Below are 20,487 nucleotides of genomic sequence, written 5' to 3' on the forward strand. Positions count from 1 at the left end.
GTTAGGCTCTAAATTGATTGGAGAGATCCTCTGCCTCTTTAAGGAATTGATCGTTGTAAGTACAGTTTCTTTTTAGGCTGGGTTCACACTACGTATATTTGAGGCTGTATGTTTGAGGCTGTATAGCAACCAAAACAAGGAGTGGATTGAAAACACAGAAAGGCTATGTTCACATAATGTTGTAATTGAGTGGATGGCCGTCATTTAATGGCAAATATTTGCTGTTATTTTAAAACAAAGGCTGTTATATTGAAATAATGGAAGTTATTTACCGTTATATGGCGGCCATCCACTCAATTTCAACATTGTGTGAACAGATCCTTTCTGGGTTTTCAATCCACTCCTGGTTTTGGTTGCTATGAGGACCTGACATGAGGACCAAATACAGCCTGAAATATACATAGTGTGAACCCAGCTTTAATCTGCAAAATTGACTAGTTGGTATGTTGGTCAGCCATCTAGGGAGATGGCAGCTGGAGAAGAGTATGTAGCTGTTTTTAGAGGTGGGTTTTTTGTAGGTATGACATGTTAGTTTATTTTCTTGGATGGTGAGATTGAGATCTAGGAACTCTACTTGTGTTTTACTAATATGGGGAGTAAATCTAAGGTTATGGTCGTTAGTGTTCAGTTGGAGAAAGAATTGTTCTAATTGATCTTGAGTACCTTTCCAGATGAGAATGATACACCATTCCAAAAATACATAAGAACCCACAGAACCCACCAGGCCGACCCATCATCTCCGGCATCGGATCTCTTACAGCCAACCTCTCACAGTATATAGATAGAATCCTTCAACCCTTAGTTCAGTCCACTCCCACTTACCTTAAGGACACTACTCAAGTCATTAAAGAATTAGAATTCTTCACCTGGCAACCAGATTATCTTTTAGCTACATTAGATGTCCAATCATTATACACTATCATAGATCATCAACAAGGAGTAGAGGCCATCAAACATCATTTAGACAAAACTAACATTCCATCAGATCAAATCCTATTCATAACCCAAGCCATCTCCTTCATTTTATCACATAATTATTTTTTCTTTCATGATTCATACCACCAACAAATAACAGGCACGGCTATGGGCACTCGTTTTGCCCCAAGCTATGCTAATTTATTCATGGCCCATTGAGAAGAACATACCATTTTGCCACACCTAGGAAATAACCTTCTTTTTTGAAAAAGATATATAGACGATATCATTCTCATCTGGAAAGGTACTCAAGATCAATTAGAACAATTCTTTCTCCAACTGAACACTAACGACCATAACCTTAGATTTACTCCCCATATTAGTAAAACACAAGTAGAGTTCCTAGATCTCAATCTCACCATCCAAGAAAATAAACTAACATGTCATACCAACAAAAAACCCACCTCTAAAAACCGCTATATACTCTTCTCCAGCTGCCATCTCCCTAGATGGCTGACCAACATACCAACTAGTCAATTTTGCAGATTAAAAAGAAACTGTACTTACAACGATCAATTCCTTAAAGAGGCAGAGGATCTCTCCAATCAATTTAGAGCCAAACATTATCCTGAACCGATTATACAAAAATCCTTCCTAACAGTCCAACAACTTGACAGAACACATTTTTTTCAAAATAATGATCAGACTATCACAAATCAACATATCACATCAGAAACATCCAAAATAATAATACCATTCAACACACAACACAAACAAATAGAAAAGATTTTTGCCAAACATTGGCCCTTACTCTGTCATGATAAGGTCCTAGCTCCCCTTCTACCGCCCAAACTCCCGATTGTGTTTACAAGAGCCCCGAATCTAGCTATTAAAGTAGCTCCTACAATTAGAAATCCCTCCCGCAAACAGGAAAAATCCACGTGGCTAACAACCAAGGGCTTCTTTCGCTGTGGAATCTGTTCGTGTTGCAAATGTACACAGTTCCCTAAAAAAAACCATTGAAGTCCATTCTACCACCAACGACTTCAAATGGACGATCCAAGAATTGCTAACCTGCCACACCAAGGGCGTCATATATATCCTGCAGTGTCCATGCAACAAACAATATGTAGGACGTACAAAGAGAGAGCTAAAAACAAGAATAAGTGAACATTTGTATAACATCAGAAAGGGAAATGAAAACCATCCCCTTTCATTACATTTCAAAAGGTTTCACAATATGAAGACAGACGGCATAACATACACAGCGTTACATACAGTGAAAGCCAACTGGAGAGGGGGCGACTTTATATCAGCCATGTCAAGGGCAGAAGCGAGACTTATTTACGACTTCGAGACCATCGCACCATCAGGACTTAACGAAGAACTAGAAGTATTTGGTTTCATCTAGACACTTGCCTGGGTGGATCTTTTTTCGCGGCCCGTCATGTGCCTGGCTGTTTATTAGCGCCATGACGGACCCCGAGATCTATCCCCCCATGGCCCACTAACATGCAACCCAGACGTACATAACACAAGTCAAGATTTTTATTTCCCTAACATCAACCAATATCTTTTTTAATGACTGTATGATACTCTTTAGCCTTGTCTACCTAGTATAATAATATGTTCTATATACACACCAGGGTTCTCATAACACAGAAAAGGAAACATATACAACCATCTCAGTCAATATATAGTTGACACGCAGCTTCTCTGGTTGTACATATATTTATATTTTATATTTCTCATACTTATCACATATTTATATAGGGACCATCAATAAACTTTACTATTGTCGACATTTATCTATTTTCTATTTTCATTATTTGTTTTGGTTTTTTATTTTTTATTTCATTTTGTTTTGTATTCTTCATCGATTATCATCATTTTTCCCTTTATTATTTTTTATTTTTTATATATTTTTTATTTTTTATACTGATCATATATATACTGTTCATATTTTTTATACTGTCCATATTTTTTACAACTGTTTATATCCTTTATACTGTTTATATTTATTTTTATAGCCTACTATATCAGCATAATTTATCAACTCCATAAAACAGAAAATCCGGGTTTTTGAGATAACCCACCCATCAATTAAGTGGTCTAATGAAAGCCTATAAAAACCTGCAAGTTTCTCTACAGATATCCACTTTGCTGCTGAGGAAAAAGCTAATGAAAGCTTTGAAACGCGTCCAGCTACCTTATACCTTTTTTACAAAGACTATTTTTTATCTACATTGTTTTCCACTCCTATGATCATCCATCTGATTCACTTAAATCATCTATACAAGAAATAGCACCAGTTTGAATTTTTGGTGCCAAACCTAACACGAGGTCCCGCGGGCAACAGTCCCATCAACGCAAGCGCAAGACAATTGATCTACTTATTCAGCGCCGACCTGCGCTCCCAGCGCTATAAAGCCAGCACAAGGACCACTGCCGCCGGGACGAGCCTCGCGCTAAAACCTCCACAGTTCAAGACTGAACGGCCGCACAGGACGGGTGAGATGTATCTATGACACTGTATTATTATTTGTTACCGCACTCTAACAACCTTATTATTACGGACCCAACGTGGCCTACAAATATCAGGAGTTAACAGAGCCAGCGGCTTTACAATACTGTAACACTCCTCACTCCACAGTGTATGCCGTAGTACGCATCACAGCGTATCTTTTCAGATAACTACAACATTTAACAAGGAGCACTAATACAGCAAATTAACCAATCGTCTGTACTGACTATCTGCGAAATCTGTATATTCCACCCAAACTGGTATAACCAAGTAATATACGCATAAGCCGACAAAGGATGAATTATCCAATTACAGCATCACTATAACACAACTAATCTCTCTATAAAAGAGTTACACAGAATATCTATTGCTGCTAATCAAGCATTGCAATTGACTCTTTAAGTGATCATTTGGATGAAAGTATTAAATATATCATGACCCATGAACTGAGACTTATCTAATTTGCACATTGGATTCTTTCAACTTTTTGTTTTTCTATTTTCTATTTTTCATTTCATTTGTATTTATTCATTTTTATGAATTTTTTTCATTTTTTGCTATATTGCATATATCCCGTGTATATTTTAACGATGTTTTTTAATTGTGTTTATATTTTATAATTGTGTGTATTATTAACTACCGATCTCTTACCACTAAATGATTTTAACACTGTGATACTGGTAAATTATGTTATTATTCCGCCACTTATAATTCTATTCTAGTGTTTACAATATCATTATCTAACATTGGCCAATACCTGAGGACCTCACCGCACAACTTTGTTTTACTTCTATATCCATTTCTGACCCTTCGGTATAAGGGCACGAGGTTAACCTCGGCAAGTGCCAATTGCAGTAGATTCAATTATAGTCAATAATTAGATACAGTCTATAAATAATCGATAATAGATAATACCTGTGGCAGGAGCTGCCCACTGCTCCACACTGACTCCTAAGATGGCGCCGACGGCGTGACTCATGCGTCAATGCGCATGCCCCAAAATGATAGGTCACATGACCCCTCCTATGTAAATCATGAAGTCACATGACCGCTATAGCCCATTATATTGTTAGAGTACAACAAAGTACAATATATACCTTTGCTAATTGTACAGTTATGGTCCTATGCACCTAGTATCAGAAGGTAATAAAGTATTCGCCACAGTGGCGTTTCATTATGGTACCTGTAGTTCGCCGAATTACGTGCATGTATCATGTGTCAAATACGCATGTCCAAGAAGAATTTTTTTTCGCATGACCATACTTCTGCAAATCACAAGGTCACATGACCGCTATCATTAAGAATATACAAAAAGCAGGGCATATACCGCTGTTAGTCATACAATTTCAACCTTATCTCCATAATGCTAAATGATGACAGAGGATATGCCAAGCTGGTTATTATAGCGCTCGTAATTCGCCGAGCTATGCGCATGCGCCAGAGACCTGCATACAATGCACGTGCATTAAGAATTCACATATGATGCACTATATAAATATGAATATACAATACATTTAAATGTCCATTATAAGCACCAACTGTCAGTGAAACCACAACACAGGTTTTTCGCCGGGTTATGCGCATGCGCCTTTATTACTATGTACCCTAATAGGTTGTGAGTACAAGGGTAAATTAAACCAACACTGTCCATAGCACATAGATGCAAGCGTCATAGTATACATCGAAAGAAACAAAAAGTATAAAGGAAAGAGTGTGTATACATAATGTACGCATTATTCCAAACAATTGTATGGAGTGAACCCATATTACCGGTACACAACAGTTTGGCATCATGATCTATTGATGTCTGCCATCGGGGCATCATGGTCAATGTGTGACCCTATGTTAAAGTCAGACCTGGATATTATGTGAATACAAATTAACATGGCGCCATCTCTAGGAGTCAGATGTGGGCGATCCCCTAAGTAAATTCATAATACAAAAAATATATAACAAAAATTATATTTACATGTATGTACAGCTATTTACAGATGTCCCATGGACAAGGATGCCAAGTGAGGCTAGGCATGGAGAGAAGATGTCAATACTCAAACTATTCAAAATATACATAAACATCATAGACTGATATAAATATCTTAGAGACTGAAGTTCCGGGTGAACAATCAATTATATAGCAGATCCTTAAATTTAGATCCAAGGAGGAGAAAGAAGGGAATGGAGGGAATAAGAGGGTTTTTGGATTAAGTTCGTGGTAAACAGGGGAGAAAGAGATGGAGAGAATTTCTGACATGTATCCAACGGGCTGGGCTTTGGACTTCTTCTCTTGAAGGATAAAAGATGATCATCCAGTGGAGGGCGTCCGTCCTCATGAGCTCGAGATAAAGATGGATCCAAGAACATCAAGTAAATGGGAACATCTAATATAAATGATCGTATAGCTATTGGTACAGTGAATCTAAAAGAGAGACACGTGCAAAAAATAGTGAACATATCTCAAACAACAAGCAAATGCAATAAAGTGATATGATGTGAAAAAATATATCGTGTGTCCACGTTCTATGTCATTTAATATGTGTCAACGTTCTATATGTATCATCTAGTGTGTATCAATGTTCTATGTGTAATGTGCATATGCATGCAGTCATGTGAGCATGTGAGTTTTTCAGCCCTTTGTACTGCGGTTGCCATCGTATACATGGGATTCCATGCACCTCATTGAACAGCTGGAGGATTTCGAGGTACCGGAGGGGACCCTACTGGTGACTCTCGATGTCGAGTCCCTCTACACGAATATCGGACACGAATTGGGGGTAAGGGCGGTTGCATTATTTCTTTGTGGCGAGGATAAGGATAATGAACAGCATAATGCTTTCCTACTGGACCTACTTTCCTACTTTTGAATTTTGTACTCATATTCATGGAACATGTTCATATTCAATGGAACATTTTACAAGCAGACGTCGGGTACTGCCATGGGGCAGTACTGCCGTCGGGTACTGCCCCTCCTACGCTAACCTCTTTATGGGGTGGTGGGAGGGGTCACACGTGTACCCCATGGACCAATACCAGCACAGTGTGCTAAAATGGTGTCGTTTCATAGACTACATACTCATGCTATGGACGGGTACCAAACAGGAGTGTGAGGAGTTTTTGACTAAACTGAACAACAATAATTTGAATATAACCCTTACCTCACACATTTCACAGGAACATGCAGAATTCTTGGACCTGAAGCTGCGACTTGTTGGAGACAGAATTCACACTACATTGTTCAGGAAGAAAACTGCTACGAACAGTTTGCTGCATTTCCAGAGCTTCCACCCTAATCACTTAAAACAAGGAATCCCTATTGGACAGTTTTATCGGGTGAGATGTAATTGTAGTATGGAGGTGGATTTCAAAAAAGAATCTTGGGATCTTACGCAACGTTTGAAGGCGAGGGGAAACCCTCATAGGACGATCTCTAGGGCCTTTGGACGTGCCAGAGATATGGAAAGGACACAGCTACTTACACCTAGGCCTCGTAGATCACATGGCAAGGTTAGATTAATAACTGGCTATAATAACCAATGGCAAGAGATCTATGAAATTATGAGGAAAAATTGGAACATCTTGTTAACTGAGCCCCGCCTGGCTATGTATATAACCGACAAACCCTCATTAACGGCAAGACGTGCACGTAATTTAAGGGACATTTTAACGGCCAGTTACTTCTCACAACCCACTACTGCGTTGGTTGGAGGAATTCGCCAGCGTGGTTAATTTTCGTGTGGTATTTGCAATATTTGCAGATTTATGACTCCATCACAATCGTTCATAAATCCTGGAGACAACAAACAATATAACCTTAAGAACTTCATTAGCTGTCGGAGCAGGAATGTTGTCTGTGCCCTGATTTGCCCTTGCCATTTAGTCTACGTGGGACAGACTACTCAAGAATTGCGCAAGAGGGTACAGCAACATTTCTCCAATATCAGAAGGGCCAATAGAACAACACATGTTACTCTGGATCTGACCTCTGTTGCAGCTCATGCCAAGGATTGCCATAATGGTAAGTATGATCGATTTCAAGTAATTGGCTTGGAAATGATAAAAACAGGGATTAGGGGGGGGGGGTGATGTTGTCAAAAAGTTACTACGGGCTGAGTCCAGATGGATTTTCAATTTACATAGCTTGGAACCTAACGGGTTAAATGAGGAACTGCTTTATACTGGCTTTTATAAGTAGATTCCTCTGGGTGTATATTCATTCTACATATTTTTTTCCCCTATATATTCTTTGAGTTTGGTACTTTACTGGCTTGTCACTTTGCTGTTTTTTTTTTCTCTTCTATCTCTTTGTTTTCTTTGTCCTTTGCTTACTTTTTTTGCCTCTTTCCTGGCTTTTTCGTGTCTGTTTGTTTCGCTCCTTCATTCTATGTTTTAATTTTATTTTTGAATGTCACACTGGTATATTCACAGCTATCACTCACATATCTTTCTATCTATAGGCACATGCTGCACCAATGTGCTCACATGACTGCATGCATGTGCACATTACACATAGAACATTGATACACACTAGATGATACATATAGAACGTTGACACATATTAAATGACATAGAACGTGGACACACATGATATATTTTTTCACATCATATCACTTTATTGCATTTGCTTGTTGTTTGAGATATGTTCACTATTTTTTGCACGTGTCTCTCTTTTAGATTCACTGTACCAATAGCTATACGATCATTCATATTAGATGTTCCCATTTACTTGATGTTCTTGGATCCATCTTTATCTCGAGCTCATGAGGACGGATGCCCTCCACTGGATGATCATCTTTTATCCTTCAAGAGAAGAAGTCCAAAGCCCGGCCCGTTGGATACATGTCAGAAATTCTCTCCATCTCTTTCTCCCCTGTTTACCACGAACTTAATCCAAAAACCCTCTTATTCCCTCCATTCCCTTCTTTCTCCTCCTTGGATCTAAATTTAAAGATCTGCTATATAATTGATTGTTCACCCGGAACTTCAGTCTCTAAGATATTTATATCAGTCTATGATGTTTATGTATATTTTGAATAGTTTGAGTATTGACATCTTCTCTCCATGCCTAGCCTCACTTGGCATCCTTGTCCATGGGACATCTGTAAATAGCTGTACATACATGTAAATATAATTTTTGTTATATATTTTTTGTATTATGAATTTACTTAGGGGATCGCCCACATCTGACTCCTAGAGATGGCGCCATGTTAATTTGTATTCACATAATATCCAGGTCTGACTGTAACATAGACTTCCAATATAGAAGAAAGAAAATCGGAGCACTTCTTGAATTGCAGCAATCTTAGTCTTTATTCAGCAACTTGGCAGTATACATGAATGTGGAGACTGAACAGGCTACAGCTGTTTCTCACGTCGTAGCGTGCTTTTTCACAGCCCTAACGTCAGTACGCATACTTCCCCTTATATACAACTCACCCACGTGAATATAATAAGTTAAAAACATATTTGTAACATATACAAAAAAGAAATTACCAAATTAGTGTTGGAACGCACGGAAAAAGAATATGCATGTATTACAGAGGATCTATTAAAAGCTAAAATGGACAGAGTTGCAATATGCCAATTTGTTAAAAAGAATTGAAAAACGAGTGGTTCCCGTTCAGAGTGAGTTAAAAGAAAGGAAACGTAATAAATTCCTGCGTGACAAACAGGACTATGATTGCAATAGGGTCTTCAGTTGGAATTTAAAACCTAATAGACGCAATAGGAGATATCGCAAACAATCTAAACAGTCTGAATATTGGACTACGGATTCGGGCTCGGATTCAAGTGCGGACACTCCAGTCCGGAGGGACTCTAATCCGGGTGCCTCAACCATTGCCTCTGACCCAGCCCCTTTAGACAACACACTAGGAGGAGGGGGGGTAAGAGGTGGAAGAGGTACAGGGAGAGGCGCCAAGAGAAAACATGTGTCTTGGCGGCACTAAATGACCGGGACATTGTATCCAGTGGCTATAATGGTGGATTGGTTGACTCATTAACGGTGGTAAACCTTACTGATGTATCATTGTCTGATGACTGTATTACACTATTGTCTAAAGGGCTTAATTTTTGTACTAATACTAAGTTTGATTCTGTACAGTTCACTATGGATTTGCATAAAGGTATCAGAAAGTTAAATCTAAAAAAGTTTTTTGCCAACAAAATAGATGGTGTTACACATGAGAGTTTGGTGGGTGAGAACCCCTGTGTAGTGAGTCCCCTGGGTTTCAGCATGAGTCCGCACTTTGATGAACAGGATCGTGAAATATTGAGATCCCTCATGGAGCTTCAGGGTTACACAGAGACCGGTGTATACTATGACGCTTGCATCTATGTGCTATGGACAGTGTTGGTTTAATTTACTCCTGTACTCACAACCTATTAGGGTACATAGTAATAAAGGCGCATGCGCATAACCCGGCGAAAAACCTGTGTTGTGGTTTCACTGACAGTTGGTGCTTATAGTGGACATTTAAATGTATTGTATATTCATATTTATATAGTGCATCATATGTGAATTCTTAATGCACGTGCATTGTATGCAGGTCTCTGGCGCATGCGCATAGCTCAGCGAATTACGAGCACTATAATAACCAACTTGGCATATCCTCTGTCATCATTTAGCATTATGGAGATAAGGTTGAAATTGTATGACTAACAGCGGTATATGCCCTGCTTTTTGTATATTCTTAATGATAGCGGTCATGTGATTTGCAGAAGTATGGTCATGCGAAAAAAAATTCTTCTTGGACATGCGTATTTGACACATGATACATGCACGTAATTCGGCGAACTACAGGTACCATAATGAAACGCCACTGTGGCGAATACTTTATTACCTTCTGATACTAGGTGCATAGGACCATAACTGTACAATTAGCAAAGGTATATATTGTACTTTGTTGTACTCTAACAATATAATGGGCTATAGCGGTCATGTGACTTCATGATTTACATAGGAGGGGTCATGTGACCTATCATTTTGGGGCATGCGCATTGACGCATAAGTCACGCCGTCGGCGCCATCTTAGGAGTCAGTGTGGAGCAGTGGGCAGCTCCTGCCACAGGTATTATCTATTATCGATTATTTATAGACTGTATCTAAATATTGACTATATTTATGTATAAATAACGGTCCCTAACCTTTATACAGTACCCCTGAGGAAGTCCGGTTGGGCGGACGGAACGCGTGGGGCTCTCTCCCTTGACACCCCATCACCACCCTGTTACTCTATACTTATGGTGACATTTTGTGGTCTGATTTGATTTTTTTCACCTTTTCATCATTGTTTATACTACTGGTCACAGTGCGTGTACATTTTTTGGATATTGTTGATTAAGCATATTACTTGGGCTGTATACTCATATATTGGTTTCTTTATTGTGGTTTACATCTTGCACTTGCACTTTACTTGTACAGGGTGTGTGCTATACCTTTATTGGGGTGCCATTGTGGATGGTGCCATACCGGGTACCTCCATGTGTGTCCATCATTTTTAATTGTTTTTAAGTTTATGGGATCATTTATCTTTAACATTGTACCTGTTCTGATAAAGTACTTTTACTTAACTTTGGTGTGCTATGGTATTTTTTGGCATAGCTTTCTCTCTTTGATATAGCTTTTATTTCAGCCACCTCCTCCCCGGTCCCTCCAAAAAAGTGCCCCCACGCTGGAGCACCCCTTTAAAAAAACACCTGACACAGTGGCCTATAGTTGACTGGTCGGCTTCTGCATTTGAAATAGCTACTAAATCCAAGAAAGGTCAGAATGCACCAAAATTATCAATACCAACTCGGAGGAGCAGTGACAATAAACAAGGTGAGCCCTCTAAAAATTGATTTAGAGGCCCTTTAGGTGAGCCCTCCAAACATTAAGTCTGAGACTTGATTTTGAGAAGTTAGAGTAGAGACCAGCAATACACGAGAGGTTAAAAAAATACTGTGACCGTTACTATAACAACGGAACTTGGCCATACCTAGCATACACTGTGTATATCAGAAGTTTTACATATGCCAGCCAGCGATACGAGAGAGGTGTTTTTTTGTTTTTAAACCTGGCGCAGTGTTTTTAAACTCTGCTACCATTGCTATGACACCGAAACTAGTCAAAGTTGGGCGTACACTGTATATATTTGAAATTTTACATATACCAGCCGGCGATACGTGAGAAGTGTTTTTTTTTTTAATTCTTTTTTAAACCTGGCGCAGAGCCCAATAAAACACTGCGACCATTGCTACCACACTGTAATTAGTCCAGAGGTTTTTTTTTATTTTGGTTAAACCTGGCGCAGAGCCAAATTAAACTCTGCGACTGCGACTCGTGCACTGCATATATCTGAAATTTTACGTATACCGGCTGGTGATACGTGAGAAGTATTTTTTTTATTTTTGGCGCAGAGCTCAATAAAACACTGCAACCATTGCTATCACACCGGTACTAGTCCAAGCCTGGGGCACACTGTATATATCTGAAACTTTACATATACCAGCTGGCGATGCGTGAGAGGTATTTTTCTTCTTTCTAACAAGCGCAGAGCACAATAAACTGTCCTGTGACAATTTAACTGTAGGACAAAATAGGCAGACACAGGTCTATGCAGGAGAATTCTAATTCTAATCTGCATGCCTGCCTGCCTGTCTAACTATCTGATATGCTGCTAGTCTATGCACTTTAAATGCAGATGTATATGCTATGCTGTACTGTGTGGAAGCCCTAACAAGGGCTTTTGGGTTCCTTCCTGCCTACAATCTGATAAGATGCTTACTGTCCCAATTGCAATCTCTCTATCCCTCATTACTTGCAACAGTAAGGGCCCTATTACACAGGACGATTATCGTGCGAAAAATCGTTAAATCGTTTGTATTTAAACTATAATAGTTCTATGTAATTGCAGGCAACGATTGAAAAATTGTTCGTATGTCGTTGATCGTTTATTTAGATCTGAATCTAAAATTATCTTTAATCGTTCGCTAATCGTTCGCTGTAATTCCACATTCGCTCAAGTTCGGCGTTTTTTCACTAATCCTTTAGTGTAATTGCACATTGCCCATTGCTTTGCTGGGATCAGAAGGATTACACAATCATAGTAACGATCGCAATAACGATAGTAACTAACGATTATCATTCTGTGTAATATGGTGAATGGTTAATGTTATGGTTAATGATAAACAATCTCATTTGTGATCGTTTATCGTTAGTCGTTAACCATTAAAAATCCTTAAGGCCCTATTCCACGGGCCAACTAACAGGAGCAAACGAGCGCTATTAGCGCTCGTTTTCTCCTCCTTACCCGCTCGTTGCTGCCGCTATTACACGCCAGTGGGCTGGTGGGAGCTGCGGGGGGGGCTGCCCGGGGGATCACTGATCGTCCGGGCAGCCCATAGGATACAGCAGCGTCTGCTGCCGACGTTCCTATTCCACGTAATGACGTCAGCAGATCGTTGCTGTATCAGTCGTTTGTTTTTCAACATATTTGAAAGACAAACAACACAACGATCAGCCGACATGAACGATGTCGGCTGATCGTTGCTGTTAATTCCACAGGACGATTATCGCCCGTTACGGCCGATATCGGCTGAAAATGGCCGATAATCGTTCCGTGGAATAGGGCCTTTAGACTGTAGGAGCAAATAAATTAACTACAGTTAATTCTTCTCAGTGAACAGAATGAGCTGCAGATGCGGTGGTAGCCAGCCAGGGAATCACTAGATATATGTTGTGCTGTGTATAATTGTAGCCCTAGCAAGGGCTTTTTGGGTCTTTTCTGAATAGAATCGGCTAAATCCTCACTCTCACCTTTATCTGTTACTGCTGCAACAGCTCATCACACAGGACCAGTCACCCAGGTTCAGCTTACAACGTGGGAAAGCTTGTTCCTGGCCCTATTCCACACTCAACTACGTCAGCTACAGCGTCTGCTTCCATGGTAACTACTAGGTAGGCTACTAAAGGGTTTGCCACCAACATTATCCATGTATGAAGGAGGCCGTGCTATGTGGCAACATTGACATTACTGCTAAGTTTTCTTTTCTGATACAGATGTGAAGTATCTCTGCAAAGGACTTGTTCATGTTGACCTCTTCAGTGTTATCCCCAGTTAATCTTTTGCAACAGTTTAAGCATCCATTTGTTCGGCATTGCTGTCAACTCTTCCCCCTCCTCCCCTTGTTTTCTACTGTGAAAAGCCTGCACTTACAAGAGGACTTTACCAAAAAGTGTTTTATTGTTATTATGTACGAAAGAGACTGATGCATCATAGCACTCCAGGTGCACAAAGACTGATGCATTCAGATTGTTGTTATGTTCGTCATTATGGACGATTTGCACTCGATTTGCCTATTGCATTACAAGGTTTATACTTTTATATTAGTATTTGTTCCTTAGTGTCTAATACACTGTTTTCTATTTTCAGTAGCCTTCTCAGAACTATGTTTATGTCCTGTGCCTAACTCCCCATTTTTCCAGCATATTTTCAGGTACTGCCCTATAAGTACGTCAGCTTTTTTTCTTAGTGGGGGAGTAGACAGTGTCCCAGAGCGGATGTCCACTGCTATTGTCGCGGCACGAATAGGTCGGTACTGTGTGATATAGGATCTGTGTCTGAAGCCCATAGGGCCCTATTCCACCGGACGATTATCGTTCAGATTATCGTTAAATCGTTCGAATCTAAACGATAATCGTTCGGTTGAAATGCAGTAACGATTAACGACCGAACGAGAAATCGTTGATCGCTTTATAAGACCTGGACCTATTTTTATCGTTGCTCGTTCGCAAAACGTTCGCAAATCGTTCGCATTGAATAAGACATCGTTCGGTCGTTCGCAATAGATACGAACGCAATAGCGAAGAAATACGGAAGAAGAAACGATCGCAATTACGATCATAAGTAACGATTATCGTTCCATGGAAATGAGTGAACGTTTTCAGGTCTTTCGCAATAGCGGTCGTTTGAGATCGTTAATCGTTAATGACTATGCTAACGATAATCGTCCGGTGGAATAGGGCCCTTAGAATGCTGCTCCCTTAACCAGCTCTCACTGATTCGCAGCTTGTCTCCACGGCTGAAGGTTAAATACAAAAGGGTTAACTAATATCTCTATTGATTGTAGGTCTTAAGATGTTAACCTATCACTGAGGGGTATCCTGTCCCCTTTTCCAATCCCCCCCCCCCCCCCGGAAGAGCCTTATATATAGTGGGCTTGGGCTAGTCTTCAGTGTTTTGAGATATTGTACAAGCTAGTAGTTAAGCTAAGTGCAAAGGCAGAATCTCTACTGCTACCACGCTAGGGGTACACCCAAAGGCTAGCTCTACCCACGAGGTGGGCCTGTAATCCCTGATCTTGTGTTACTTGGTGTCCAAAGGATAGCATTGGCAGATGTTCATTCCAGTGGATACAGGACTCATTGTCTGTGACTTGTGAAAAGGTTATTGTACAGTTAGGGGAGCTGTGCCCATGACCTATTGGTCAGTGGTGAATTCTGTGTGGCTCAATAGTCAGTGTGAAAAAATGCAAGGTGTTATTTTTTTTTTTACATTAGGGGGCTAGGTTCACACTATGTAACTGTGCGGCTGTATTTTTTACGCGGCTGTAAATGTGCGGATGAAACTACAGCCGTGGGAAAAAATAGACATGCGGCTCAAAACATACGGTCATTTACTTGGAAATCTGGTTCAACTAAAAATAACAAATAAAATCTTAAGAAAGTGATGCAAACACCTCTGTAATGCATCTGGGAAAGCAGGGAAACAGTTTACATGAATTGCTATTACCGGGGTTTGCGATCCTCTGCAGTAATGCCGATGTCTCTCATGGTTAATATATTAAAATAATAAAACACATTTTCGTTGTAATAAAGTCCCTTTCGTTGTTCAATAATTAAATTTAAACTAATCCATCATTTTGCAATTAAATATACTGTTAAAATAAATATATATATAAATAAATGTATATTTATATATATAATTATTATTTGACAGTATATTTAATTGCACAATGATGGATTCGTTAGAATTAAATTATTGAATAACGAAACTGAATTTATTTCAACGAAAATGTGTTTTATTAATTAAATATTAATTAGTACAGGAAGCTCCATAAGCCATTAATTCATATTGCCGGCAAAAGAGCATTCTGTACTAATCATCACTTTACTTTAATGAAAACATCAAATGTTTCTTCTAATTATGTTATCACAATAGCATTATTAGAAGAAACATTTAGAATTATATGTGCGCTCAGCTGATTGGCTGATCGGCTGAGCGCACATATAATTAGCGGGTCCGCAGCACAGTGACTTCATTGTGCTGCGGACCAGCGAAGAGACATCAGGGTGAGTATAGAGCTCTTCCCACCCCCTCCCCAGCACTGCACCCCTCCCAGCAAGGAAAGGGGTCACTTAACCCCTTCCTTGCTGGGATGGGTGCAGTCTGACATCAGTCTGGCCCCCAAGGGGTTAAGGGGGATGCAATACATCCTCCCTTAACCCCTTGGGGGCCAGAATGTAAGCAGCGATCTGTAAAGATGCTGCATACTGTAAGGAGCACAACACCGTTCACAATGATGGGTGTTGTGCTACTGTTTGTGTGTTTTTTGTGTGTTTCTCCCTTTTGTTTTTCAGATATCGGTATCCTGGGGATTACGTCGGATTCCGTGGACTACGTCGATGACCAGCGGTTTTTTGTTGTTTTTTTTTTTTTTTATAAAATGGTCAATGAGGGGTGTGGGGGTGTTTTTATTTGAATAAATTTTTTTTTTAACTTGTGTCTTCTCTTTATTTCTTTACTTTATAGACTTAGTAGTGGAAGCCATCTAATAGACGGAATCCATTACTAAGTTGGGGCCTAGTGTTAGCCGGTATAAAATGGCTAACACTAACCCCCCCATTATTACCCCGGTACCCAATGCCACCAGGGGTACTGGGAAGAGCCGGGTGCCAGTGGTCCCGGAGCGTCAAAATTGGCGCTCCTGGATCGGGCGGCAGCAGGCTGGTAAGATTTAGGCTGGGGAGGGCCTAATCCAATGGCTCTTCCCACCCTGGTGTTACAAGGCTGCTGTCGTTTGGTTTTTAACCCGGCTGGTTATAAAAATAGGGGGGACCCTATGCGTTTTTATTTATTTATTTATTTAAAAAAAAAAACCGCATAGGGTCCCCCCTATTTTTATAACCAGCCGGGTTAAAAACCAAACGACAGCAGCCTGGTAACACCAGGGTGGGAAGAGCCATTGGTTTAGGCCCTCCCCAGCCTAAATCTTACCAGCCTGCTGCCGCCCGGTCCAGGAGCGCCAATTTTGATGCTCCGGGACCACTGGCACCCGGCTCTTCCCAGTACCCCTGGTGGCATTGGGTACTGGGGTAATAATGGGGGGTTAGTGTTAGCCATTTTATACCGGCTGACACTAGGCCCCAACTTAGTAATGGATTCCGTCTATTAGACGGCTTCCACTACTAAGTCTATAAAGTAAAGAAATAAAGAGAAGACACAAGTAAAAAATTTTTTTTATTCAAATAAAAACACCCCCACACCCCTCATTGACCATTTTGATAAAAAAAACAACAACAAAAAAACGCTGGTCATCGACGTAGTCCACGGAATCCGACGTAATCCCCAGGATACCGATATCTGAAAAACAAAAAGGGAGAAACACACAAAAAACACACAAACAGGAGCACAACACCCATCATTGTGAGCGGTGTTGTGCTCCTTACAGTATGCAGCATCTTTACAGATCGCTGCTTACAGTCTGGCCCCCAAGGGGTTAAGGGAGGATCTATTGCATCCCCCTTAACCCCTTGGGGGCCAGACGGATGTCAGACTGCACCCATCCCAGCAAGGAAGGGGTTAAGTGACCCCCCTTCCTTGCTGGGAGGGGTGCAGTGCTGGGGAGGGGGTGGGGAGAGCTCTATACTCACCCCGATGTGTCCTCTTCGCTGGTCCGCAGCACAATGAAGTCACTGTGCTGCGGACCCGCTAATTATATGTGCGCTCAGCTGATCAGCGAATCAGCTGAGCGCACATATAATTCTAAATGTTTCTTCTAATAATGCTATTGTGATAACATAATTAGAAGAAACATTTGATGTTTTCATTAAAGTAAAGTGATGATTAGTACAGAATGCTCTTTTGCCGGCAATATGAATTAACGGCTTATGGAGCTTCCTGTATTAATTAATATTTAATTAATAAAACACATTTTCGTTTAAATAAATTCAGTTTCGTTATTCAATAATTTAATTCTAACGAATCCATCATTGTGCAATTAAATATACTGTCAAAAAATAAATATATATATAAATATACATTTATTTATATATATATTTATTTTAACAGTATATTTAATTGCAAAATGATGGATTCGTTAGAATTAAATTATTGAACAACGATAGGGACTTTATTACAAAGAAAATGTGTTTTATTAATTTAATATATTAACTATTAGAGGCATCGGCATTCGGCATCATTGCCGGCTATTTTTAAAGTACTCCGTACGGACCGCCTGTCAATCCACGGCCGCGTTTCCAGCCGCAAACAATGGTCTTGTTTATTTTTTACGGGTCCGTTTACGATAGTGCCGTAGATTCATACATAGTGTGCACTGTGCAGCCGTATATCGTATACTTTCCAGCGTACGCATGAACCACCAAAAATACCGCCGCACAATTACAGCCGCAAATACAGCCGCACAATTACATAGTCTGAACCTGGCCTCAATTGTTTTAAAGTTTTTTAAAGTTCTAAACATTTTATTGTGTTCACCTTAAAGCTATGTTTCCTCTATGGGGTCATAATGGAGAAAAGCGGCTGTCACATAATATTGTTGGCCACAAAAAATGATCATCCAAACAAAGGTAAAAATTCAGGGATACTTACCCACCCGGTAGCTCTGCAGTACAGCGCCACAGCTAACGGTCACTCTCCGGTCTCCTGAATCTCCCGGGTTCCTGTATTGTCATTACCCGCTCAGCCAGTCAGTGCAGAAGTGTCCAGCCTCAGTCACTGACTGGAAGAGCGGGAAATTTAGATAGGGGCGATGATGTCACTGGGCCAGGATATACAGGAGACAGATGGGTGACCGTGAGAAGTGGCACTGCGGTGGCACAGGGATGGGTAAGTATTATTTCATTATTATGCTCCTACCACCCTTTGCCCTGCCTGGTTTTGTACCTTTGCCCGGAGTTCTCTTGTAAAGTGAACATGCCAGTATATTTGCTGGTTGAGGTTTTGCAATCTCACCGATTGGCAGTAACATGCTGATTCCAGCAGTGCCATTTAATTGCTGTTGTTTGTTAACACACTAGCACTGTGGGCAGCACTGTGGCTCAGTGGTTAGCACTGTAGCCTTGCAGCGCTGGGGTCCTGGATTCAAATCCCACCAAGAGCAACATCTGCAAAGAGTTTGTATGTTCTCTCTGTGTTTGCGTGGGTTTCCTCCAGGTACTCCGGTTTAAGTGCTGCGGAATCTGTGTGCACTATACAAATAAAAGCATTAAAAGTACTGTACCATTCATTGCTTCATCTGTTCTCTTCCACTGTCATGATCACACATAAGTACCAGCAATGTATGCACTCTTCACATCTCATTGCACTCCTGTACTATTCATCACTATATGCTACCTTAAAGGTTTTTTTTATATTAATTACAGTTTTCCATTGTGCAGATATTATATGAAATATGCAGACCCAGTATTTGTAGGCTTCCCAGTTAAAGGCCTCAGGATCGCATACTATGTCTATTAACACTTTTACTGCACATGTCATAGGGGGTGGGACCTTGCTCAGGTCCTCTCTATGTACTGTACCAGATATCCACTGCAAAGAAAAAAGGTATAGCATATCTACCTATCCATACAAGTACTACACTGTACTATGAGTGATATCAAGCATGCTCTCACCTGATGATGACACATTGGTTCTCACTGTCAATCAGCATATTGCGATACATGTTATCTGTTAATGCATAGATATGTGGGGGATTCTCGTATTGAGCCTGAAAAAAAAAACATTAAACAATAAACCACAACATACAAGATCTTGTAATATAATATACAGCACTAAGTAATGTGTTTGTGTGGTTTGTCCCGGGAATCTGCGGGCAGGATCTTCCAGGGAATTCAAGATACATTCCCTGGATTTCCAGGGAATGTATCTTAAATTCCCTGGAAGGTCCCGGCCACAGATTCCCGGGAGCGCAACTATGCACCCGGGATCGCAGGCATCGCACTGGAGTGAGCGGCTTTCGGACTGAAAGTCCGAAAGTTCCGCTCATCTCTAAAAATGACCCAGTGGACCGCGCAAATTTTGATCTTAGTGTTTTCGTTTTTCCCTCCTCCCCTTCTAAGAGCTCTAGCACTTTCAGTTTTCTATGTACAGGGCCATGAAAGTGCTTGTTTTTTACAGGAATAGTTGTACTGTGTAATGGTGTCTTTTATTTTACCATAACATGTATGACGGAATTCCAGAATTATTATTTATGAAGATATAAATAGGTGAAATCGTAAAAAAGAATACAATCTGGTAACGTTTGGGGGGTTCCTGTGTCTACGTAATGCACTATATGGTAAAAGCGACGTGATACCACTATTTTATAGGTCAGTCCGAACACAACCACATGCAGGTTTACACAGATTCTCTAAAGCAGGTGTCTCAAACTCGCGGCCCGCGGGCCAACTGTGGCCCTCGGGACACTAGTTTGCGGCCCCCACCTCACCCAGTGTCCCGCATTATATGTGGCCCAACCCAGTGACGTCGCTGCATTAAGATTCGGGACCAGTGCCCCAGACAAGAAAGTCACTGCCCCGAATCTTTTGCCTACCAACGTCAAACTACAGGAGGCAGTGCCAGCGCCCGACAGCGATCGCCCCCAGAACATCCCCCCCGCCCCGGCACTCGCTGCGTCAGCACTGCACCAGAACTGCCCTCTCTCCCCTGAGGCCGGATCCCACAGACGTACAGCACGCTGGGGACGCGCTGCTCAGTGATGTCATCCGGACCCTCATTCATTGGATGGATGGCTGTGGCGGCTCCACGCTCCTGCGACGCCTCTCTTCTGCC

The 20,487-nt window shown here is 40.8% G+C and overlaps 1 protein-coding gene across 2 annotated transcripts in view; it reads right to left on the reverse strand.

The window, feature by feature from the left end:
• Positions 1–20,487, reverse strand: part of MYO1F (myosin IF) — a 228,107-nt gene that overhangs the window by 130,214 nt on the left and 77,406 nt on the right. For both annotated transcript variants that reach the window (XM_069976647.1, XM_069976646.1), the window contains exon 4: positions 19,329–19,423. In XM_069976647.1, coding sequence (XP_069832748.1) covers positions 19,329–19,423 — 95 coding nt within the window. The remainder of the gene's footprint in view (positions 1–19,328; positions 19,424–20,487) is intronic.

The sequence above is a fragment of the Dendropsophus ebraccatus genome, chromosome 7, assembly GCF_027789765.1.
Source record: "Dendropsophus ebraccatus isolate aDenEbr1 chromosome 7, aDenEbr1.pat, whole genome shotgun sequence".
Taxonomy (NCBI): domain Eukaryota; kingdom Metazoa; phylum Chordata; class Amphibia; order Anura; family Hylidae; genus Dendropsophus; species Dendropsophus ebraccatus.